Raw genomic sequence first — 26,815 nt, 5'->3', positions numbered from 1 at the left:
TAGGCTAAGACGTTCAGGGAAAAAGAAGAGCCTGAGAATGAAAGAAAGGCAGTAGAAAGGATATAGTGGAGGATAAGAGCAGCTTCTTAGTCTGGTTTTGATTGGATCGGAGGGTGACAGCTCAGTGAACTGGTGCAGAGCTCTGAGGTTATTGTGGTATGGCACTTTTTTCAGAACAGGCAGTCAGAAAGAGTTTGTCTACGAAAGTGGTAAACTACCAGGTGAGGTTGTTGGGGGTGGAAAAAAAAACAGATTGCATTACATTTTCACTATCCGATGATGGTCTCCATGCTGGGAAATAAATAGAACACACTATCAAGGGTGAAATATTATTATCATTGAAATAAAGCTTTTAACATTTCAAATGTCAATCCTACTACTACACTTCCTAAAAACGTCAATATCATCTGTCCTTGGCTTTTCTAAAATGAGAATATTCAATAAGAGCGTGCTATGAAAATGCTGCCAGATTAGCTAAGAGAATGCTTTCATGAAAGTCAAACCTATCTATGCAAATGTATAAGACAGTAAAAGACTGCATACACCCATTTTTAACAGAATTAAAGTATATAACAAAAATTCTATACAAAAAATATAGTATATATATATATATATATATATATATATATATATATATATATAAAATACCATTTTGACATCAAACACAGACACACAAGATAAAACTGCAGTACATAAAACTAAAATAATTTCAGTATATAAAAGCAAAATATAAAAATTGCATTTTCATTTCTATTTCTTATGCTTTAAAAATAAGTAAAATAAATATATAGAAATAAATATGAATTATGTCTACTTATGAGTGAGAAAAGGTGGCATTGCTTAAGATAAAATATAATTTGCTTTTATGACTTCATTTTTCATATTTCCTTATGTGTTATTTCATAGCTTGAGGACTTCACTATTAATCTAAAATGTGTAAATTAGCAATATTAAAGAGTAAGTAGATGTATTCAAAGTCTGGACTGGTACTGTACATCTGGCTTGGCAAAGGGTTCATGACAGATGGCTGTAATGGTCCAGAAAGTCATGGACAAAATTTGAGCATAATTGCACAAATAATTTTTCTTTGAGTTGAACTGATTAAAATATGTGAACCCATGCCAGGTATAAGGTCAAAAGGTCATGAAAAACAAAAATGAATGTGTGAAAACAGAAAAAGATATATATTTGATACCTCTTGAAGAGCTTGTGCTTGCAGTAGAAGGTCTTTTCTGAGTTTCTCCGCCTGCTGCACATGGAAAGAGTTCCTCTGGCTCTGGATGACAAACACCACTTCTCTCAAGTCTACAACAAACACAGAGAAAAACACATACTCACCATGTCATCCCATTAATTTGCTTACTGAATGGCGCATGTTTTCACATTGAGAACCATGACAGTAACATTGGGTCAGAAAGATTTTGTTGTAAGGTAAGTGTATCTACAGGAAGTTCTCATTCTAAAATCTAAGCACAGGAAGGACGTGCAGACCTTTCATCTAATAAATCAAAATTTCAGATGTTTGTGCACAAAGTTCACCAAATGATGGTTTAGCAATGCAAAAGGGATTTTTAACATTAATTAAAGATATTATAGGCACAATATTTCAAGAGGAAATAAAAACACAGGCATTGTGGTTTCTTGGTTAGCGCACATTGAGCATTAGTGCCAATTGAGTCCTATCTGCAACATGTTCTAATTCCTGCTCTCTCTCCAAAGTTTTCCTGTCTCTATCTAATATCTCTTTTTAATAAATCAAAAAGCCCTAAAGATAATCATCCCTTTATCTGAACAGATAACATTTGGAGGGTTTTGGACATGGGAAGAGAAAGGGCTTAGTGTGGTGCATTTGTCCATTTACAAATACATTACAAGAATTCAAACTAAAAATCCAGTTTTCACAAAGCAGAACTCTCTGGGCTCAAGGTCAAGTCAGTGCAGTTGCTTCTGGGGCCGGATTACAGAAACGTCCTATCTTAAGTCTCAAGTCAAGATCTTTCAAGTTCAATGCTCCAAATGGGAACTGAAATCACTATGGTTACCAAACAGTTAAGAATGTATTTGAGATGGAGTATGCTTTTTGATCTACAATAGCTGCTTACTATATCACAATGAAACACTCAAAACCACACAGCGTGCTCTCTTGAATAATGCAGAAAAGATCCATTTATAATAAGCTCTAAAAACAGAGAATGAACTCAATCCACCTCAATGATACATGTGTCAAAAAATACAGTGAGTTATGAGGGTGGATTTGAAGGAAATGACTTGATTGAAGACCTCTGAGTGGTGTAATTAAGACACTGATTTAACATGCTGAGGCGTTGATGTAACTGAGTACAATCTGTGACATTTATCTAATGTCATTACAGTCACTGTAACCTTTACATGAACTTTATATTTACCACCAAACCAGCCAGTCAACATCATCTTAAAGGGATACTCCACCCCAAAATGAAAATTTTGTCATTAATCAATTACCCCCGTGTCGTTCCAAACCCCGTAAAAGCTCCGTTTGTCTTCGGAACACAATTTAAGATATTTTGGATGAAAACCGGGAGGCCTGTGACAAGGTCCATAAAAGGTATGAAAGTCATCGTCAGAATACGCCATCTGCCATCAGACGTGCAATCTGGGTTATATGAAGCGACAGGAACACTTTTTGTAAGCGAAGAAAACAAAAATAGCCACTTTATTCAACAATTCCTTTGTCAACAGTCTCCTCTGTGTCTCATGCCAACCCCTCAGAGGACATCAGATAATGCTAACCCTGACAGAACTACCACATTTTGCTATAAGTTTGATTGCATAATTGCTGTTAATAGTGTTAATCGTCTGTTTGTTTACGTCTTTTATTGATTTTTCCGAACATTTCTGCCGTATGCACATAAACTGACAGTCATCACTGATAAGCTACTACTAAATATTGTAGAAACTAAATTTTCTGTAAAGATGCTTTGCAATGATTTGTATCATAAAACTCGCTATACAAATAAACTTGAATTGAACTTTAAGACAATGCACAGTGTACTTGAACGTACAGTACACTGATACTGTACGTTCAACCGACTATGTCTTCTAAGAAACTCACCAAGACAGACATTTAGTTACAAGAGATTTGGCATCTGTCTACATTAGGGCTGTCAAATGATTAATCACGATTAATCACATCCAAAATAAAAGTTTTGTTTACATAATATATGTATGTGTACAGGGTAAATTTATTATGTATATATAAATACACACACATAAATTATATATTTAGAAAATATTTACATGTATATACATTTATATATTTATATTCTTATATTTTATATTATATATAAATATATTTAATATATAAACATAACATATTCTTCGTAAATATATACATGCATGTGTGTGTATTTATATATACATAATAAATATACACAGTATACACACATATATTATGTAAACAAAACTTTTATTTTGGATGTAATTAATCGTGATTAATCATTTGACAGCCCTAGTCTACATACATTAATCAAATAAAACCCTACAGCATTAAAACACATAATAGGTGGTATTAAAAATACTTGATGCAGGTGTGTTGTATCAGCAAAATGCAGGTGTTTTTTGTTTTTTAAATGATGCACTCATATTCCACTTCATTACACTACAACACCCACACAGTGAAAACAGACTCTAAATCTGCAGGCTGGGTGAGAGAATTAACTTTGCTTTCATACGTTCTCCCAAGCGGGAAAGCTCTGGCATGTAATAAAACTCATACGGCAATGAAAAGTGTCACTTCTTAAATAAGTCATGCAGTCACTTCATCATGAGCTCTATTTCTGTTTGCTCCACCTCAAGCTCATGCACAAGGCTTTCTGCCAGCCATGATTCGCTGGATCTATTCATTAGATTTCTTTAAAACATTTGCACAAAATTGTGGCCATACAGCGAATATTGCACATCATGAATTATGATTATTATACATCAAATTTTCTTCATGACGTTTTTTTAAGCAGCTCTGAGAAATGAGGCTCATTTGTCAACACAAACAAGACGAGATGTATGAAGAAAGCTATAGCTGCGTAATCTTCCTACGAGAATGTGGAAAACAGCTGACATGAGCAAACAATCTGTGTGCCTCAATCTGCTTCCTAGTTAAGTAGAGAGCAGTCTTCACAGAGAGTCAGTTGATTCTAGGGCTCTTCCATTGTCCTAGAAACATTCCAGTGTACTGAAATGTTCACTCTCTAGAAATTCCCAAAATGCACTGTACAAACTAGTGAGCATTGAGCTGTCTATATTCACTTCACTGGATATAGTCAGAATAACTTAATACAATTTTAACACCATAAAGTTGTCAGGCCGCCAAAATTGTACAAGCACATATTTCATAAGGACACTACAATAAAATACAACATAAATCTCTCTCTCTCTCTCTCATACACACAGAATCATTTAATTATGTGAATAACAATATAGAAATCAATAAAAACATACATTAATTGTTTTTATTTAATGTATAGCATTTGTTTTAATATATAGCGTATTTTAGATATCAATAACTAATAATGCAAAAATAAAATTATATTTACATTATTTTATTTAAAAGAATTTATTATATTAATGTGTGTGTATACATCAATCTTATAATTAAGTGAATAATTCAGAATGTAATAAGAAATACATATGAGTTTTTATTTGTTCTTAATGTATAGCTTATAATTTTTTTATTTAAAATGTAGCATACTAAGATAATATCTAATGCAAATAATGTATTTATTTTATTTAAATTATTTTATTATCACAAAAATTGTTCATATTTTTGATAATAAAACAATGTGTGTGGGTGCTCTGAACATTTCAGAAATAATAAATAAAAAAGGTTAGAATGGTTGTGTATATATATATTATCTATATATATATATATATATATATATATATATATATATATATATATATATATATATATATATATATATATATTATATATAATGAAATGTAAACAATAAAAAAAATATATAAATATATTGTTCAATTTTTATTATTTATGAATTGTCATATACTGCTATTCCAGGCCCTTGCTAGCACCCAAAATGTTCATTTCATACTAATTCCGGTCATAGGGAGCATGAGATACAGCCTAACTCTGTATGGATTGAAAGATTCTGTTGTTTTGCTTGAACCCTCTCTGTCCATGCAAAGCTAAAGGGCAGGAGAGCCAAGTGCCATGGGCTTGTAACAGGATCTGTTAGTGCCATGCTGCTTTAATTTAGTGTTGCTGCCTGCCATCTCTGCTCTGTCCTTCTCCACCTCAAAGCTGCTATTGATCTGCCGGCTCTGATGGGAAGGGGATTTACCTCCTAAACCACATCGTGCCCATCTCTTACAGATCTGCCTGCCTCAGGGATAGACGCTTAGAAAGAAAATCTACACCGTTCACTCAAGCTCCCTGTTCGCATCCTTCAGTGTTAAGCGGCACAATCCCACTTTTAAAAGCCTTTGTGCCAAGTCTGCTTTCAACTTTGTATGTATGTATGCGTGTATGTGGCTGCATACAGATGTGTGATGGGATCTTTTACAGAGATGTATTTATAATAAAAATAACATGATGGTCAAAAATCAATCAAAATACATGATATTTGTAAATAAATTATTACTTAAAGTGTCTGGGGTCAAAAATGAACAGAGTTAACTTATTATGTGTGTCATATCTATGTGTCTGACAGGCATTGAACAGGTGTATTAAAAGCCCTAGAAACATTTTCACAATCTTCCTCTCCTGGCATTATGGAGTGCCACAGTAATAACGGTTATCCAGAGCCGGCGAGCATCAATGATAAGGCACTTGCCAATCTCCCATTGTGTCTCTATGCCTGTGTGATGTCAGAATGAAAGCACAGAGCAGTGTGTAAAAAAAGAAACTAATTAAAGCTGAATTTAACTGGTGAGGCCTCCACACTTAATGGTGTTCGATTAATCTTTAAACAGCGGAACTGCAGAGAGACGGAAAAAGGAGAAGTCTTTACATTTTGTCTTTCATTCTGACCTTACATCAACCTTGCTCTCTCTAAGCTTGGTTACCATCACCAAATTTGTGGACGCGGACAATGTGCTGTGGAGCGAAGTAAGTAATTAGGAATTGTATAGCATTATTGCACTTGGCTATAAAACAGTGACTTTTTTTCACCACAGATGGTGGAAATGCAGAGGATGGTTCTTTAAAGTCTCTGTGAAGCCTACTTTTCGGATGAATCAAACTATGACATAGAGAGGTGACAGAGGTGGCTGGTGTGAAGAGAACTTAGTAGGGGACTTGACAGTTAGTTCAATGATTTATTTGGTGAGGTATTGTTTGATTACAGGGCTTCGAAGCATATCCTTCATCAAGTTACTTTTTCTCTCTCACCGCTCTCTCTCTCTCACTGTTCAATCTGTATTCTACTGGAAGGGTGACTCCAAAGATAAAGGGACTGAATCTTCCGGATAAGGGAAATGTATTGAATGAGACGCTGGAGAATTGAGCTTCAGTCACCTGAATTGTTTTCCCCATATAAAGTATCACCTTCAGAGCTGTGCCCTCTACTTGCTTGCCTTTTTTTTCCCTATCACATTCTCCAGGGGCCACTGTTCACTTTGCAGGGGTCTCAATTTACACAAACACAAGTACTTAATGATATGTGATGTAAATTTTATTTTTTTTAATCATCATTTAAAAGGAAAATTAATGTAAAAACGCTACAACTAACAACGTGTGGAGTAAGTAACCTCACCACATGCAGAGAAAATTATATTTAACAGAACAAAATAAATGTAATTGTACTATTAAATGCTGCAAAAACCTTTGGAAGAAAAATCACCATAAATAGTCAAAAAAAAAATAAAGTCCAAACCTATATTCTTTTCAATTATACAACAATATGTAAATTATATTTATAAATTACAGTAAAACGACGATCCCAGAATTCCCTGTGTGATATATCAAATATATTTATTAAAGCAAAAATATTTCTTCGAAATGTTAAATATTTACCTTGCATGAAAAAAAAAAAAAAAAAAATCATCTTGCACACAAATTTTTATCTAAATCAAAGGTTCTGTATAATAAGAATGTCATGGCTTCTAAAAATTAATTATAATATCTTATAATAACTTTATATAAAGTTAAAATATTACACGAAAGTCCTAAACTTGAAAAATTTAAATTAGAAATGTTGCCATGGCAACTAACTGAAAATAAATTTGTTGAAATACCAAAATGACTAAAACTAAATTTAAAATTAAAATAATTTAAAAGCACATAAAATTACTAAAACTAAAATAAAAAAGAAAATATAATAAATAATAAAAACTAATATTATTAATAATAATAATAATAATTATTATTATTATTAAACAATTGTATATAAATAATACTAAAACAACACTAGATGCGAGTATTTCAAGAAAGGTTTGTATATTTGGTTTACTGATATACTGTGGATATATGGTTATGAATCCACCCAGGAACCAAGGAACCAATCAGATTCTTTCCCACAGCGACACAACAAGATGGAACCACATGACAGCAGAAAGTCTAATTAGTTCTACAGCAAACCAGAACAAAGCCAGACATGATCTTGTTTGCTTATGTATGATAATAGAAAGAGGGAAAGAGATGTGACGGAAGAGGAGGAAGGGAATGAGACAAAAAGTTGAAGAGAAAACAGCACATTTATCCCCAGAGGCTGGTGAATCAGGTAGCACAAGTCTGGGAATAAAATGTAAGACTGAAAACAGAATATTGACAAAACAGACTGATTACTGAGGAATAACTCTCAATGAAGACTGTAATATTTCATTGACTCCACATGCCAATTTTACCTCTAAAGACCCAGAATGCAACTAAATAGAAAAATAAGCCATTTTACACAAGACCGTTGAACAGTTGGTGGAATAATCTTTGTAGACGAAGGAGTTGGGGACATTTAAAAATATTGCGCACAACCAACCCACAGGCAATCAAGACTTACACCACACACTGTGCTTGGATCAGCTAAAAAAGCTAAAATCTTTATTATGCATTTATACCGTCTCAAACTGAAGAGCAACATTCTGCGAGACTGGGCAGTGAAGACATAGGGTAGGTGCTGAAGTGTGAAAAAGACTAATAAAATGTTTTCCAGTGCTAAGTGAGCTCACAAGTTCCATCAGAATGTCTACCTCAGATCTTCAGCACTGAAGTACAGTAATTAGAGGTGATGTTTCAGGGTGCAACAGTAGGGAGCATAAAATGCAACTTGGCAGTACCCACCATTTCAAGTTTATCTCTTCCTTTTTGGACTTCACTCAGGAAGTCCAGAGACAAGGCATTTACGACATTAATTGGAGTCATGCAGACACAATGAGTCTCAAATCAGCCAGAAGGTTACGGAGAGAGATTTAGTCAATAAAGGCATTGAGAGCACCTCTGCACATGCCCGATCGAATGCAAAGAAATGGATGTGGCCGTTTGTGTGGTGTGTGCGTGAGGTGGAACGCTCCATCCACCTGGCACAAACTCCTGCTGACAGTTTGCATTGCCTGAGGTGGTGGGGGGAAGCGTAAAGGACAGTCGCCTTGTGCCCCCGCTGAAGGTTTGTCAAATCTCTGAACGTCAGCAGAACAGGTGCAGAAAACCGATCCAGCACCCTTAAAGAAATAGTTCAGGCAAAAAAGACAAATTCTCGTATTATTTACTCAACCTCACATTGTTCCAAACCTGTATGACAGACTTTCGTGGGAAAAAAAATCTGAAAATCCTGGTCATTCTTTATAAGTATTTACAATGAATGGGTAATGAAGCTTTTATGCTTCGATAAGGATAAAGACAAACCAAAGTAGTATCAAAATGGTTTGAAACCACTGAATAAATCTGTGTTCCAAAAGTCCTAAACGTTATTAATTTAAAACCTTGACATCTTCCCTAGTTCTCTTTGTCGCAGTAATGTTCAGTTTGTGAATGAATCATTCTTTGGGTCAGATTTCAATTATTCAGTTGATTCGTTCAGAAAGATTTGCACACAATTCTGGCTGATTCAGTTCTCTTGTTCAACTCACTGAATCAATGATTTAGTTGTGGCAGTAAACTATAACTTTTATTAGTAAATTTAAAACTTAAATTAACTTAAAAGTTAATGCATGATTTCAGAAGAATTGGAGTAGTACATGAGTCATATCGACTACATTTATGACACATTTATAGTGCATTTGCATATTTCTTTGAAGCTTGTCTGTAACTGTCTTGTAATTAAATGTAAAAGAGCAACCAGAAGCCAGTCTTTTTAATTTCTTTTCCTCCACAGTAGAAAGAAAGTCATGCAGATTTGGATGATCTGAACTATTCCTCTGAGACTTGTAGAAATGTACAAATAAGCAGCAGTCTACCAACAACGATAATTAGAATAACTGGGGGCAAAAAGCCCAAAAGAAAAAACTGTAGTGAGAGTTTGTTCCGTCAATCACGCATGACAATGATTACCAGATGGAAAGCAAAAAAAAACAATGTGAAGAATAATGGCACAATTTTTCGCCTACTCCTGACTTCAACGTTGCTTTAACAATAACAGACATCATCTTTCTAAATGACAGAGCCACACAAGAGGGGCCATTAATCCGTACGGAGGAACAATGAGAATGTCAAGAGTGGATTTTGCACGCTCAGTGGCAGGTGATGGGAGACAAGAAAGGCTGTCGATGGCTCATTTCCATGAGCGGTGGCGTTGCGCATCCTGGCCCAGAGCTGATTGTTTCAGTGTAGAACTGGCCGTGCTCCAGTGACTCAGATCATTGTGCTGCTGTAGATGTAACGATCTGGAGTGATCCAAGTTTGTATGCAAAGCTGCCCAATCCCTTTCGACTCACCGGGGTAATATGTTGTTCAAAGAAAGAGAGTGAAAGCGAGAGAGGGAAAGGGAATGAATGAAAGCGATCAAAGGATGATGGTGAAGAAAAAGATGAAAAACGAGATAAGACGGGAGCGGTGGAATGAAAGAGGAAGCTAAGAAAAGCTAACTTGAGTATTTACTCCAAAAAAAGGCCAGCTTTATCAGCTGGAGCAAAAAATAACCCTTCAGATTTAAGGCCCCCTCAGGTGCTACAGGAGGGCATTAATGCAAAAACAGAATATTTACCCATCTTAGGTTTAAGATGAAAAGCTTTCCAGTGGAATTATATGAATTACGATAAAATATAATTTAGGGATGTGTACTCAACATATTTTTAAAAACGATTGGTCGGTGGGTTACCTGAATGACTATTTTACTAATCAGTCTTAAGGAAGCACTATAAAATAAAGCCAAATTTGTCTTCACCTGAGCCCATCGGATGCATTTACATAAAAGGTGCTCTTGTGTACAGAAAACAGGACTCTTGAGATCTCTAGGACTGTTTATAACTTGACACACCAACATTTGTTGGGGTCCCAAAAGAGGGTGAGGTGCAATGCATGCATGGCTAAAGATGCCAATCTACCACTATCTAAAGTTTGGGGTTGGTAAAATTTTTGTTATATGTTTTCAAAAGAAATCTTGTAAATCATGTTCACATGACAACCTTGTGGTACTAAAAACAGAACCGTTTTTTAAAAGTTTCAAATACAAACGACAACATTGTCAAAATAATCCCTGTTCACACGGATCAATAAAAAAATGAATAAAAACACTTTATTATTCATGCCAGGCCAGTAGTTGGCGATGTCACTTTGAAAAAAAAATACTACGCGACTGAGCACATACACATTTCTATAGACTTGCAATATGCATGCATCATGGTTTCATAGTTTACAAAGAGACTCTAATAATTTTCAAAAACTTGCATTTTGAAACCCGCTTTCAAGAGTTAGCATTTTCAGGCTCCCAAATGCTGTTGTCATGCAAGTAAATGGCCAAAACAGAAAAAAAAAAAACTAGTAGAGAACAGTGTTGTGTAAACACCCCCTTAGGCTGCATTCATTTGATCAAAATTGTAAAAACAGTAATATTGTAATGAAAATGTAACTTATTTCTTTGATGTTAAAGCTGAGTTTTCAGCATCATTACTCCAGTCTTCAGTGTCACATGATCCACCAGAAATGATTCTAATATGATGATTTTGTGATCAAGTAACATTTATTATTATTATTATTATTGCTGACAACAGTGGCAAAATTTACTGTCACTTTAATGTGTTCTTTCTGAATAAGTGTTAATATCTTTTAAAAATATATATTTTACTGACCCCAAACCATAATAGCTGACTAGTTGATTTAACCTGTTTGCTTAATATTTTTTTAATAATCTTATAAAATACTGATATTTGTATTTATAATATATTCAAAAAAAGACACTGGTCTAATAATTTTTTAATTCTCCATCTTTTTATACCTGTAAATTGCTCAGCACATGGGTCAATATAATATTTTTAACGCACAGATGGAAAGGTCCATGACATACAAAACCATTTTTATTTTTAAAAAAGAAAGAAGAAGCATGTTAGTTAAAAAAAATTAGACAGAAAAAGTGTGTGTTGGAGGGAAGGAAGAAGAGAAAGGCACACTTTCACGAAAAAGAACAGGAAAAAGAATAACACTCATTATGATTCTCAGCAAGGGTTGGACATCACAAAACCGCCTGGACTCAAACACCTGAACTTAGGCAAGGGAGCTCGAGCCGGTTTAATCATGCTCATTATAAAGCTGCAGCCCCCGTCCCTATGCACATCTCACCCGAAGACTAATGAGCGTTGAAGGCAGTTTTAAACCTCCTACTTTGCATCAATAATTCAGCGCCTGGTGGCAGCTCCACTTTAAAAGATTCCAAATCCGTGAGCCTCATTATCAGGTCTTAAACTGTGCACTGCTCCAAGGAAGTGGACTGAGTAAACATGATCTCTGCCACTTTTAAAAAGGCAGAGTTGCGCTTTAATTTGCTTAGAACGTATCCGAGTTTCATATAACAAGGCGACAAGCAGTGATGAGAGCCATTCAGGAGAGGCAACAAACACCGTGAGCTTTTCCGAGCAGATCCCAGAACCTTAAAAATAATGCCTGATTTCAGAAGAAAATTTGGGGTAGTTTCCGGGGTCATATCGAAATACATTTATGACCATTTTTAGTCATTGCATATTTCCCTTTTAAGCTTGGCCCTTTTAAATTCCTTTTAATTAAATGTAAAAGAGCAACCGAAGCCAGTCCCTTTTTTTTTCTTTTCCTCCACATTTGAAAAAAGCCCTCAATTTGGGGGATCTGAAATATTCCTCTGAGACTTGTAGAAATGTACAAATAAGCCCCAGGGCTAAACCCCAAAAACGAAATTAGAAATAAATGGGGGCAAAAACCCAAAAGAAAAAAAAGTAGTGAAGTTTTTTCCGTCAAACACGCATGACAATGATTTCCCGATGGGAAAACAAAAAAAAAAAATGTGAAGAATAATGGCACAATTTTTTCGCCTACCCCCTGACTTCAAAGTTTTCTTTTAAAAATAAAAGACATCATCTTTCTAAAAGACAGAGCCAACAAGAGGGGCCATTTTTCCGTACGGGGGAAAATGAGAATGTCAAAAGTGGAATTTTTTCAGCTCGTGGCAGGTGAGGGGGGGCAAAAAGGCGTCTTTGGGTCATTTCCATTTCCGGTTCGTTGCGGGATCCCGGCCCAGAGCTGATTGTTTTCAGTGTAGAAAGGCCGGCTCCAGGGTCAACATTTGCTCTGTGATGTAACATCTGGAATGTTCCAAATTTGTATGGGAAAACGCCCCCAACCCCCTTTTGACCAAAAAACCCCCGGGGAAAAGTTGTTTTAAAGAAAGAGGGGTTTAAAGCGGAGAGGGGAAAAGGGAAAAGGGAAAAACATCAAAGGGTGAGGTAAAAAAAAGAAGAAAAAAGAGATTTAAAACGGGGGCGGTGGGAAAGAAAGAGGAAATAAGAAAAGCCCAACTTGGGGTATTTACTCCAAAAAAAAACCAGCCTTTTTTTCCCGGGGCAAAAAATACCCTTCAGATTTAAGGCCCCCTCATTTCTAAAAGGAGGCATTTAAAGGCAAAAACAGAATATTTCCCATTTTTAGGTTTAAGATGAAAACTTTTTTCAGTGGAAATTAAAATGAATTTCGATAAAATAAAATTTTGGGGTGTGTTCCAAAATTTTTTTAAAAAACTTTTTTGGTTCCGGGTTTTTTCTTAAGGAAACACATAAAATAAAGCCCAAAATTTTTCTTTCAACCCGAGCCCCTCATGCATTTACATAAAAGGGGCCTTGGGGGTTTTTAGAAAAACAGACCCCGTTTTAAAAATTCCCCTATGGACTGTTTATAAACTTTTACACACCCCAACATTTTTTGGGGTCCCAAAAGAGGGGGGAGGGGCAAGCATTCGGCTAAAGATGCCAAACTCCCCCCTAAAACTAAAGTTTGGGGTTGGTAAATTTTTTTTTTATATTTTTCAAAGAAAACTTTTAACATTTTTCACATGACAACCTTGTTGGGACTAAAAAAAGAACCGTTTTTAAAAGTTTTAAATACAAAAGACAACCCTTGGTTTAAATAATCCCGTCCCACGGATCAATAAAAAAAAAAAATAAAAACACTTTTTTTATTTCATGCCAGGCCCCCCATTGGGGGTTTACTTTTAAAAAAAAATTTCTACGCACTGGCACATAAAACATTTCTATAGACTTGCAATTAGGGTCATGGTTTTTATAGTTTTCAAAAAACTCTAATAAATTTTTAAAAAATTCTTTTTAAACCCCTTTCAAAGTTAGGCATTTTCAGCTCCCAAATGCGTTTTCATGCAAATAAATGGCCAAAACAGAAAAAAAAAAAACAGTAGAAACATTTTTTGGGTAAACACCCCCCTTAAAGGGTCTTCATTTGATCAAAAATTGTAAAAAAATAAAATTTTTTATTAAAAATTAAAATTATTTCCTTTTATGTTTAAAACTGATTTTCAGCCCTCATTACTCCCCGTCCCTTTAGTGTCACTGATCCACCAGAAAAGATTTAATAGGGTATTTTGTATCAAAAACATTTTTTATTATTTTTATTATTTCGGGCAACCCGGGGAAAAATTTTCTGTGCCCTTTAAAGGGTTTTTTCTGAAAAATGTTTTAAAATCTTTTAAAATATATTTTTTCTGACCCCAAACATAAACTTACTATTGATTTAACCTGTTTGCTTAAATTTTTTTAATAAACTTATAAAAAACCATATTTGTTTTATAATTTAAATTTAAAAAAAAACACTGGTCAATAATTTTTTAATTCTCCATCTTTTTATAAACCCGTAAATTTTCTCAGCACAGGGTCCCAAAAAATTTTTAAAAGCAAAAGATGGGAAAAGGGCCGGGCATACAAAAACCATTTTTTTTTTTAAAAAAAAAAAGAAAAGATTTAGTTAAAAAAATTTGACAGAAAAAGTGTGTGTTTGGGGGGAAAAGGAAGAAAAAACGGCACCTTTCACGGGAAAAAAAAAAACAGGGAAAAAAAATAAAAACCATTATATTCTCAGCAAGGGGTTTGGGCACACAAAACCCCCCCTTGGCTCAAACACCTGAACCCTTTGCCCAAGGGGGCCGAGCCGGTTTTAAAAAATGCTCTTATAAAAAATTTCAGCCCCCGTCCCCAGCACATTCCCCCCGAAACTAATGGCGTTTAAGGCAAATTTTAAACCCCCCTACTTTGCCCTAAAAAAAAAAAAAAAACAGCGCCTGGGGCAGCTCCCAAATTTAAAAAAAATTTCCCAAAACGTGAGCCTCATTACAGGTCCTTAAAAACTGTGCCTGCTCCAAGGGAAATGGACGAGTAAACATGATCCTGCCCCTTTTAAAAAGGCGAGTTTTCGCTTTAAATTTTCTTAGCCGGGTCCGAGTTTTCATATAACAAAGGGACAAGCCCCCGATAGAAACCATTCAGGGGAGGCAAAAACCGTTAGCTTTCCCCACAGATTTCCCCGAAAAGAAAGGGGGGGCACTTGAGTTCAGAAAAGACGAAAAAAAAAAAAAAAGTGGGGTGGGAGGGAAAGGGGGGGTATAAGGGGGCTGACTTTTTTTTCTGCTCTGATGTCACAAAAAACGTCAAATCTTGGAAAGCAACCGTTACAGAGAAACATTTGAAAAAAGATTTTTTAGAGAGATAATTTGGAAGGTTGTTAGATAGTTTTTTAGAGGTTTAAAAATTGACATAAAAGAGAAATTTGAAAATTTTTATAGATTTAGATAATTTGAGATTTTTTTTGATTAGTTTTTTTCATTTATTATTGAGATAATTTGGGGGGAGTGGGGGTTTTTTTAAAAAATTAAGAGTTAGTGGGTAATTTGAGGGAGTTTAGGTTTGCAAAATTTAAATTTATAGAGAGAGATTTGTTAATTAGGTTTGAGAAAGAAGAAAGAATTTAGAGAGGGTTGAGATTTTTTTTTTTTTGTTTCCCAAATAGAAATCACAGTCTGAACTAAACAAAATAAAAGTCATTTGAGGCCCGTTTACAAAAATTAATTTCGCGTCCTTTTAAAAAATGTTTAAAATTTAATTTTTAATGAATTAAAAATTGGTTTTGAATTTAAGACTCCCCTGATTTTACTCGAAAATTTTCCTTCTTTTTTTTCATTACTTGGATGAACCGGTGTTTTCCTTTAACAAAATTTTTTTAATTAATAATTCAAGCCCAAAAACATTTTTAAAGTCAATGTTTGACACAAACCCTTATTTGGGAAAAACCAATTACTTTTTAAAAGGGGATTTGGCCCATTTTGATTCTATATAAACATCATTTTTCATGATCTGAACTATAAAATTTATCGCAGTACTTCTTTTATAATTAAAAGATTTAAAAACTGGTTTTTGAAAGACTGTTTTTGGAAACTGTTTTTACAGCTAAAAATAAAACACTCCTCTGTTCACGACGGGGAATCCCCGAACAAGATTTTAATGTTCGGTACGACTTTTTCAAAGGTTTTAAAAACCAAACCGGGAATCGCTGTCCCTTTGATTTAATCGAATCAGGCTCCCTTAAAGATTTTTTGGGCACTCCAATTTAAAGGGTAGCCATTTAAGAAAGAATTTTGAAAAGGGTATTTTATTTAGAAAGACAATAAAGAAAGAGAGTTTTGAGAAAGATTGAAAAGAGACGACAGACAACAGACGGAGGGCAAATGCCTTTGCTAAATTTAAAATGGTGACCAAATTACACATCTTACCCCCCTTCCCCCCCCATATATCATGCAAACCCTTATTCCAAATCACCTACAGTATTTGAAGTTCTCTGCTGCCTTTGACAGCAACTTTTTCATAAACCAAAGGGCAGAAATTGCAAAAACTTCCCTAAATTGGCACTTTGCAGTAATAAAACGACATCCCTTAGGATGACAAACTGGGGGCCCTTTAAACCCTATTTTGACTTAATCCCTCAGAAATCAAAAATCCAACACAAACCCATCAAAACCATCAAAAGGCCATCAAAAGGGGAAAAACAGAAGTAAAGCCGGGGGAATTCAGCATTTTCAGTTTGGCCCTTTTTCTCCAAAACTTTTTTTTCCCTGCAATTCCCTCCTTTAGGAGAAAGGTTTCCCGAGAGGAACCATGGGAGAGAAAACAGACACATCTGAATTTCAAAATATTGAAAAAAAAAGCCCGGGTAGTAAAAGCTAAATTTTCCCTTTTTTTTGTAAAAATGCCTTTGGAAAACTCCTAAGCATTTTTTATTCCCAGATTAAACAATTGGAAAAAATAAAAATTTTTAAAAAATTAAAAAATTTAAAGGAAAAAATTACTTTTAGATTTTTTCCCTTTAAAAATGTTTTTCCCATTTCAATATAAATGCTTCATTTAAAAAAACAAAGTCACTGTCATTTTTAGAAAAATTGGGTTTTCTTTTTTTTTAGACCCCAGAGGGGCGGGAGTCAGACCGCCATCATTAAAAACCTTTTTCGAAACCCCCCGAAAAAACTCCGTTTTTTAAAAGGAAACCTTGGGAAAACTGTTTCTAACCCTTCCCAGGTCTTTAAAGATTTTCCGATATCTACTTAAAGCCCCCCTAAAGGGTTTTTAGAACCCCTCAATGGGGCTTTCAAAAAAAAAAATTTTCACGCCAAATTTAAAATTTAAAACAAATAGTTTAAAAATAAAAAATTCCCCCAAAAAACAAACCCCCGAAATCCTTTTTAATTTTAAAAAGTTTGACCGGCGTCATAAACAACAAAAAAATGCCTCTTTTTTCCCTTTCCCATGTTCAAATAACCCTTATTTCCCCCCCCCTCCTCCAACTGTTCTCCATGCTTTTTATTAGATTTAAAAAAAGGGTCTTGACTTTCTAAAAAAGAAAAGGGCCCTAGGGGAAATCACTGCCAGGGAAACCCTAAAGGGGGGAATGACTGTTTTCACAGGGGGAAAAGGGGTCGGGGGCACAGCTTTGGAGTGCTGGTTGGGCTCGGGAAACATTTGGCTTGCTTTTCTGGGTCTCGTTTTGTGGCCAAAAAAGGTTTTATGCAGGGCCCCTTTGAAACCCCTTTTTTCAAAAACAATATCTGAGACAAACACACTCAAATTAAGGCAAGTTTTAAACCCTCCTACTTTTGCATCAATACTATTCAGCGCCTGGTGGCAGCTCCACTTTAAAAGATTCCAAATCCGTGAGCCTCATTATCAGTCTTAAAACTGTGCACTGCTCCAAGGAAGTGGACTGAGTAAACATGATCTCTGCCACTTTTAAAAAGGCAGAGTTGCGCTTTAATTTGCTTAGAACGTATCCGAGTTTTCATATAACAAGGCGACAAGCAGTGATGAGAGCCATTCAGGAGAGGCAACACCGTGAGCTTTTCCGAGCAGATCCCAGAAAAGAAAGCGGGTCACTTGAGTTCAGAGAGACGTAAGAAAAAAAACGTGGGATGAGGAGGAAGGGAGATATGAATTTTCATTTCACCTGGTACTAGTGTGATGATGTGGGGTGAAGGGTGATTTGTGTGGAACGGTGTAGTTACAGAGATCATTTGAAAAATGATATGGTTAGAGAGATAATTTGAGAGAGGGTTAGTTAGATAGTTTGTGAGAGGTTAGAGAGAGTGACATACAGAGATAATTTGAAAGTTATATAGATAGTTAGATAATTAGAGAGTTATTTGATTAGTTATTCAGTTATTATTGAGATAATTTGAGAGTGGGTTAGATAAATTAAGAGTTAGTGATAATTTGAGGGAGTTAGTTAGATAATTAATTAGTATAGAGAGAGATAGTTAATTAGTTAGAGAAAGAGAGAAAGAGATTTAGAGAGGGTTGAGATGTTTTTTGTTTTGTTTCAAATAGAAATCACGAGTCTGAACTAAACAAAATAACGTCATTTAGAGGCTGTGACAAAATATTAATTGCTGCAGTCCTTTTAAAGATGTTTAATTAATTTGAATGAATTAAAAAATTGGTTTGAATGAATGACTCCATGATTCACTCATACATACTTCACTTCTTTCATTACTGGATGAACCAGGTGTTTCTGAACAAATCTTTTGAATGAATAATTCAATGACAAATACATTTTTAACAGTCAATGTAACTGACACAAACGTTATTTGAAAAGCCAATTACTTTCAAAAGGTGATTTGGTCTATTTTGATTACTACTATAAACATCAGTGTTCAGTGTATCTGAACTATAAACTTTTATCGCAGTACTTCTGTGATAATATAAATGATTGTAAGACTGTGTTGTTGAAAAGACTGTTTGTGAAGCTGTTTCACAGCTAAACATGATAACAGCTCTCTCTGTGTCAGCGACAGTGCGAAGTCTGCGAACAAGATTTGAATGTTACGGTACGACTTTGTCAAAGGTTTAATACACACCGATGAATCGCTGTCCTTTAGAATTTAATCGAGATCATGATCTCTTAATGATTAATTGTGCAGCTCCAATGAATGGGTAGCCAGTTAGAGAAAGAGAGTTAGAAAAGGCTAGTCAGTTTGAGAAAGACAATAAGAGAAAGAGAGTTCGAGAAAGATTGAGAGAGACTGACAGACAGACAGACGGAGGGACAAATGCACTTTGCTAGATTAAAGTGGTGACATCAACTGACACATCTTACCCCAGTCTCCCCATATATCATAGCAAACCCATTATTCAACTCACCTACAGTATTTGAAGTGCTCTGCATGCCTTCAGACAGCATACTATTGGTCATAACCAAGGCAGAAATTGCAAAGACTCCTAATAACTTGGCACATTTGCAAGTAATAAATCTGACATCCCTGTAGTATGAACAAGACTGGGGTCTTAACCATATTTATAGACTTAATCACATCAGAAATCAGAGAATCCAACACAAACACCATCAAAACCATCAAAAGTGCCATCAAAACTGCATAAAGCAGAAGTAAAGCCGGGGTAATTCAGCATTACAGTTTGGCTTGTATCTACAAAAGCTATTTTTCATGCAATTCATCCTTCAGGAGATGTTCCAGAGAGGAACCATGGTGAAGAGAGACATCAGACACATCTGATACAATAATATTGAAAAATGAGCCACTGATAGTAAGAGCTAAGGTTCCTTTTTTTAGGTAAAACATGCCTTTGGAAATCTCCTAAGCATTTCATTCTAGACTTGAAACACTTGAATAAATAAATAATATCATACAGGTTTTAGATAAAGCAATGTGATCAAATAATGACAAAAATAATTAATGACTGTGTAGATTATTCCTTTAAAATGTATTATCATCATTATCAGATATAGTGCTGTCATTAATAAAACAAAGTCACTGTCATTTTGAGAATATGCTTTTCTTTTTTCAGACTCAGAGGGACTGCAGTCAGACCGGCATCATTAAAGCCTTATTTCGAAACCCCCTGAAAAATCTCCGTTTTGAAAATGAAACCTGGAAGAACTGTTATCTTACCCTTCCCGAGGCTCTTGAAAGATTCTGATATCTACTTAATGCACCATATGAGAGTTTTGAGAAGACTCTCAATGGTGCGTTTCAAAAAAAAAAGTTTTCACGCAAGTTTAAATTCAATCAGATAGTTACATAAAACATTCTCAAGGACACCTCAGAACATCACTTTTCAATTTTACAGTTTGACGCGTCACTAAACAACAAAAAAAATGCATGCTTTTATCCCTTTCCGCATGTTCAAATAACCCATTATTTCCCAACCACTCCATCCAACTGTTCTCCATGCTTCATTAGATTAAAAAAAGGCTCTTGACTTTCTAAAAGATAAGACAGGGCCGATATGAAGTCACTGCCATGGCAACCATAACTGTGTGAAGTGACTGTTATGCACAGGGATGAAGAGGCATCGGGCACTACAGCTCTGGAGTGCTGGGTGACTCGGGAAGCATGATTGGCTTGCTTTGCTGGGTCTCGTTTCGATGGCGAACGAGTTCATGCAGGCCTTCAGACCCTTCTCAAAAACAATATCTGAGATCAAGCACACTCAAATATTCCACATGAGCTGGGAGGAATGATGCATTTCAAACTACTTCTCAATATTCCAATATGAGGTCGACTCTGGTCTACAGTATTTTTAGCTGTGCAGACGGTATCCAGAAATAATTTAGATTATGCTAGTGCGCTTGACTTTTCGCTATATTTGTAGAGCGCATTACATGAGAACACAAAGCTCAAACGAATGCCTCTCTGACATATACGCCTAAAGCACTTCAAGCAATGAACCACTTCTGGGAGACAAAGGAGAAAAAGAAGAGAACTTCAAAACCATAAAGGTTATTGCTCTGTGTCACATGCTTGGTGCAAGAAGAAGCTCAGAGAGTTTTCTCAATCATACTACGTGGCTGAGACATAAGATGTACATTTTTGAAAACGAGACTTCAGTGAAATTATAAAATTACTTTTCAAGCAGACTCCACATCCACTTCATAAAGTTGATTAATTGCCATACTTGCCTGGTTTTGAGTCAGAAAATGGATCATTTCAAACAGACAGTTTAACTCTATTCTGCTTCTTATAAAGCATAATTTCAAATCTGTACATCAGTTTATACTCAAACTGTTGTTCTACTTTCATCCTTAACACGTTCTGATCATTTCTCTTTTCCTTCTCTCGCATCATCCACCGAGATTTCCTTTGTTATGCAGCGACAGCCAATTATAATTGACCTTTACACCTTTAGAGTAATTAGTATGCTGAGTGCTCTTAGTCCTGTTAAAGACAAAAGAAAAGCAAAACACCAGAATCAATTTAGCTGTAATGGTTACTAGAATAAAGAGGTCATTCGTTTCATTCTAATCGTTTCGCACCTTTGGTGACTGCGAGAGAGGCAGAATTGTGAGTTTTGTAATAAACCCTTACGATCTGTTCATTCATGACTACATCATACCGGATTACCCTCATTCGCCTCGCTACACTCAAATATCAAACACACGTACAGCGCACTGCAAACGTTGACCCAAATCAATTAGCTGTGCCCTAAAATCTAATCCTGCTGCATGGAGAGTGGCGCCGGCTAAAACCATCTAAAATAAACCTTATAATTTTCTCTTTAGATGAGGCATCAGTGATATTTACAGTTGGTCGGAAGAAACATAAAATGAAATATGATAAGAACACAGGCTTACCTGACTGGAATGGTACTAAAATACGACTTAAAGTCTCTGACAGGAATTATTTCAGTGGGATTTTGGTGCCTTTCAAAAGCTCCTCACAATCCTGTTGACTTTCGCAGGATGTGAAAGAAAAACAGAAGCTGCTTGGATACTCACCGAGTTGAGTCTCAGAGGGTGGTTTGTCAGCGTTATGGATCTGAGGAGAGAAGTTGAGAGAAAGACGACATTAGAGGTGTAGAAGGAGTGTTTACAAATGGAGCAGGAATTAAATAATAGTCCAGCCTGGAGGCACTCAATACATCATTCGTTTTGACAAGACAATCCAGCACTATTAAAGCATGTCAATAAGTACCACGCAACACTAAGGAAGAGAGATAGATGAGTCACACTCTATTCAGGCAATTCAATTCCTAATGATTATTCTTAAAATGTAATGTTGTCTTCAAGTCCTCCTGGGAAGTTCTTACTGACAAGATCAGATCTCATGTTCATTCAAGTAATTTTATTAAACAATGAAAATTCCCCATTTAGATAGCTAGGTATATGTATGTGCATGATGAAGCCACTGTAAGTGAATATATTACATATACATATACATATATACATATATATATATATATATATATATATATATATATATATATATATATATATATATATATATATATATATATATATATATATATATATATATATATATATATATATGTATATATATATACACACACACATACACACACACGCACACACAATGCGTGCATCGTTCAAATCCATAACACTATGAGCAATAGTAGTTCTTGCTTTAGCCAATTCCAACTTATTCTGTACCATCAACCGCAGATAATATCTCGTGTTTCCCCGTTGGTAATTTCGACATTGTGGTGTTGTTCTTTTAAGCTAATCTCATAAATACGATCATTCTGACACAAATTTCCCCGTATGCATAAATTTGCCATTTAATTAAATTTCTAAAGGAAAAACTAAATGTGTAGAGGATCCTCTGGGTTGTTTGAACTAATAAATCATGATTCACCATGTCATTAGTTCCTGTGAATTGTGTGGTTTCGGTGCCCGGAGTTGACGCTGTTCTAACCCTGAGCGCTCAGCTCAATTAGGGCATTAGCAGGCTCATTCTGCCACCAGAGCTGTCAGCGCTGCCAGCCGACTGTGGAGGAAAGAGCGAATCGATCACACTTCCTGTTGCAAACTTTGAACGAGCCTTCCCCCCTCAACTCCAATCTCACATCCTTAGGGACACGAGGAGAGAAACAAGCAAATTCTAGCAATATTCCATGTTCTCCCTAGTCATATTGTGGTATATTAGAGGATAACAAGGAAAAAAGGAGATGGCTTTTGATTTATTGCTACCACTCTGCTAACAATTACTCTAGTCCTGAGCTCCAAGCAGCCCTTGGAGAGCACAGTTTAAACAAGTCATATATCTTTACACAGGGCAAAGCGTGGCACATCATTACAGTAAGAAGGAGAGGCTGAATCATCAAGGTGACATTGTGAATCATGGCACGGTTAGGGGTTCAATCCATGGCAACCTTAAGACGAGAAAACCATTGATTCTGAAGCCCCAAAGGACAAGGAAAAGCAAAGACAGGGGCTCGCATTGATGGAAGAGCCGCCTCCACTCGTATCATCGTCACCCCAGGTTTCCCCATCACCATCCTTGCTCCAGATACACAATGGAAATGTGCAGCTAAGAGAAGTGGTGTAGTCTGGTTATAGTCCACATTAGACCATACTTCTTCGATTTGATGAACTCTAATCAGATTGGAAGCCATTTAATAATATAAGATTTAATATGTCAAATCAATTAATTACATCCAAAATAAATGTGCTGTGTGCACTTTGTATATATGTAAATATAAATACATTACACACACACATACATACAGTACATGTATATATTTAAGAAATATATGTAATATATATTTATATATAACATAAATCAAATATAAATATGAAATTCTTAAATATATGTGTGTCTGTCTATTTATATATACATATATACAGTACACATACATATCACATAAACACAATCTTTTATTTTGGATGTGATTAAACACGAATAATCGATTTGACAGCCCTAATGTATAATATTACAAAAGATTTTTATTTCAAAATAAATGCTTTTCTTTTGAGCTTTCTATTCATCAAAGAATCCAAAAACAAAAAAGTATCACCATTGTTTCTATTAAAATATTAAGCAGCATAATTGTTTTCAACTTTGGTAATACTTAGAAATGTGTCTTGAGCAGCAAATCTGCATATTAGAATGTTTTCTGAAGAATCGTGTGACACTAAATAAAGACTGCAGTAATGGCTGATGAAAATTCACCTTTGCATCACAGGCATAAATTACATTACAAATAATGTTTCACAATATTATATAAAATTCTATAAAAAATTATACCAAACCTTAGAATGGTACCCAGCTGAAACAAGCACTTTTGAGGATAAAATTATCAGTGGAATATTAGTGGCATCAAATCTTTGATAGATATTCATAGTTTATACCATACCAAATTAGCAGGCAGATCAGTAAGTAACACTTATAAATGGCTAGAAATTCAGATCACAAAGTCTAAACACATTTTAATGCTTTTTTGGTGGGATACAATATAAATGAATTAATTTTCATGCAGGTGGGATCTATTTAACATAAACCTGCTCTTAAACGTCAAATAAAAACTAAAACTATAGCCTTTTTTTCTTTTTCTTTATGTGGATCCTTGCAGGAAAAAAAAAACAAACAAAAAAAAAAAAAACAGCTTCCTTCCACACAAAGGACTTTCAATATTACATCTTTTCAAAATGGACTAGTCAGTGGGCTGTCTGAAAGACTATTCCATCAAAAAGCCCTGTATAATTAGGCTGGTTTATGTCCGCCAGAGACCATCAAATGTGCTTCTGTGGATAAACAGATACTAAGTGCACACTTTCAATAGGTTAACTGACAGATATTGAACTAATAAGTAGGCAAAATGACAACCATAACCTTTAATAGCACAAAACTACCACAGTTCTTACAAAAACCAGCAACAGGCCATGCATAATAATGATTTGAAATCCAACAGTAATTGTCTTGAAATGTACTGGTGAGGCCAGTGAATTTGTTACAAAAGAACTGCTTTGATGGCTGGGTTTTAATGGGCCTGAATGTAGTCACGCAACTTTTTAGAGAGGGTTAATTGTCTGTCAGCATGTTAAAAGCCTTTATGAGAGCTTGCGTGTCTAAATTCAACCACTGTAGTGAACCGCCACTAAAAAAATTAGGTTCAAACACATTTTCTCTATTTTGTATATTCTTTTGAAATGAGGCATGTCACCACTGATCAAACTGTGCACATCTTCTCCCTCCCACCATGTCATAGATGTAGATCACCTTACACTGTGCCACACAGCTCCCATCCACACAGAAATGTCTCACTTATATGCATGTTTCCTTTCACAGACTCATTTTCCTCATATAACAAACAGGGGAGCAATATAAATCAGTTTGAAGAAAGTGGATAACAGGATGCCAGGCAAAATGTCTTCACGGACTACTTGTGCTGTCAGATTTTTGATCTGATTGCAATGAGAGGAAAATTTATGCATGGGCAGAAAGGACCACATCAGAACTGATTTAATTCAGTGCCAGGGGTAGGTAGAAGGCACTGACTTAATTAGGTTCTAGTTTAAGTCAGGCTCAAGGGTTTCACCTCTTCATCTTTGCTCATACTTTCTGAAGCGGACTAAACAGAAGAAAATGGGCCGTTGCAACAGATGTTGTCTGGATAACAGATTACATACAACAGAGCGGAGATCATGCTACTTTGTGAATTACACAACCCTGACATTCTATTGTCTACAGCAAAAAAAAAATAAAAATTAAATTGAAATTACACAACCAGCTTGTCCACTTCAATCTTTAAAACCTGACAACAGTAGCTTTCAGTTCACCACAGAATAACAGAGTTAATCTATCCCAATTCTACTTCAGAGCTGAAAAATGGTAAAATTCCCAATTCCGCTATCACCCTCTTTTATTTTTTGTTTTTCATCATGCACATACATATACCTAGCTATCTAAATGGGGAATTTTCATTGTTTAATAAACTAATACATTTTATTTTAATTTTTTTTATATATATTTCATTAATTACTTCTTTTAAAATGGAAAATTAAAATGTTTTCTTTTTGGAATAGGCTTCATCTTTAATTAGCCAATTTTTACATTTTTAAAAAAATTTTTTTGAAAACAATTTGAACTATGCTATACCTTCCCAGTTTGGTTAATGTTAAATAAAACTATTCAAAATCATTTTTGTTAACTGAAATAAAGCTGAAATACAATGAAATATTAATACTAGATGTAACGTAAAAAAAAAGAAACCCTGCAACTAACTGAAATAAGAAAAATTACAAAAAATACAAAAGTACATAAAATGACAAACTTAAATTTACAATATAAACAGAAAATACAATATGAAAGCTAATTCTAAATAAATTTAAATGTGTATATAAAATTCTATAGTTAGTTAATATAAGCATATTTTTTGTATAAATGACTAAAATAACACTGAAGAAGAACAACAACAACACAAGAACCACATTATTTAAAAAAACTATTTTTTTACACCCACAAGGATGTACCAAAAAGAACCCAAAGGAAGTTTCATTCTTCGGGGGAAACCTCCAAACACAAAATAAAGAAAATTATAGTCCACAAACAAAATCTAAAAGGAATGAAGGACAAACTCTACCCACCAGCATGTGGTACACCAGGGATATCAGAGATGAAAACAATGCACCCAGAGGAAAATGGTTGCATGTGGGCAGTGCTAAGAATATCAAATAAAAAGCACAACACATGTGTGTGACTCATAAAACCATTTACCTTGCTTTACAAGGTCATACAAGGAAATCATAAATTCAACACATTGTGACATCTCAGGGCTGCCAGGAGCCTGTTTTGCTGCTGATACAGCCGTCAATGAACCAATTACTATTCAATGGCCAATAGCAGAATCAGAATTAACTTCCCATCCATATCCTGTAGTTTAAGGAATTGTTGAAAGCACATCAGAGGAGCCAGTTTCTCTCCGTTGATGCCTGATCAGAGTACGTCTAAAGCTAAGCCCTAATGATGGCCATTTCTCATCCTTCTGCAGGAAAAGAACCATGTAAGCCCAGAAAAGCACCATTCCTTTACCATCATCCATCCCCCATCTCAAGTACGTCAAAAACACGCAGGATTCTGTGAGATCCTCAGAAAGGACAGTTTGGCACAGATGGCGAAGCCCAGAACTGCCAGTG

General features: G+C 35.2%; 1 protein-coding gene across 5 annotated transcripts in view; it reads right to left on the bottom strand.

Moving 5' to 3' along the window:
- LOC109104103 (beta-1,3-glucosyltransferase-like) overlaps positions 1-26,815 on the bottom strand; it is a 67,181-nt gene that overhangs the window by 23,984 nt on the left and 16,382 nt on the right. For 3 of the 5 annotated variants that reach the window (XM_042771369.1, XM_042771368.1, XM_042771372.1), the window contains exons 3-4: positions 21,659-21,698; positions 1,196-1,305 (exon numbers count right to left, since the gene is read on the bottom strand). In XM_042771369.1, coding sequence (XP_042627303.1) covers positions 1,196-1,305; positions 21,659-21,698 — 150 coding nt within the window. Of the gene's footprint in view, positions 1-1,195; positions 1,306-21,658; positions 21,699-22,535; positions 22,668-26,815 lie in introns of all 5 variants that reach the window. The other 2 variants (XM_042771371.1, XM_042771370.1) reach the window with 2 other exon arrangements.

Source organism: Cyprinus carpio, chromosome A15, assembly GCF_018340385.1.
Source record: "Cyprinus carpio isolate SPL01 chromosome A15, ASM1834038v1, whole genome shotgun sequence".
NCBI lineage: Eukaryota > Metazoa > Chordata > Actinopteri > Cypriniformes > Cyprinidae > Cyprinus > Cyprinus carpio.
This window is presented reverse-complemented; position numbering and strand designations above follow the sequence as displayed.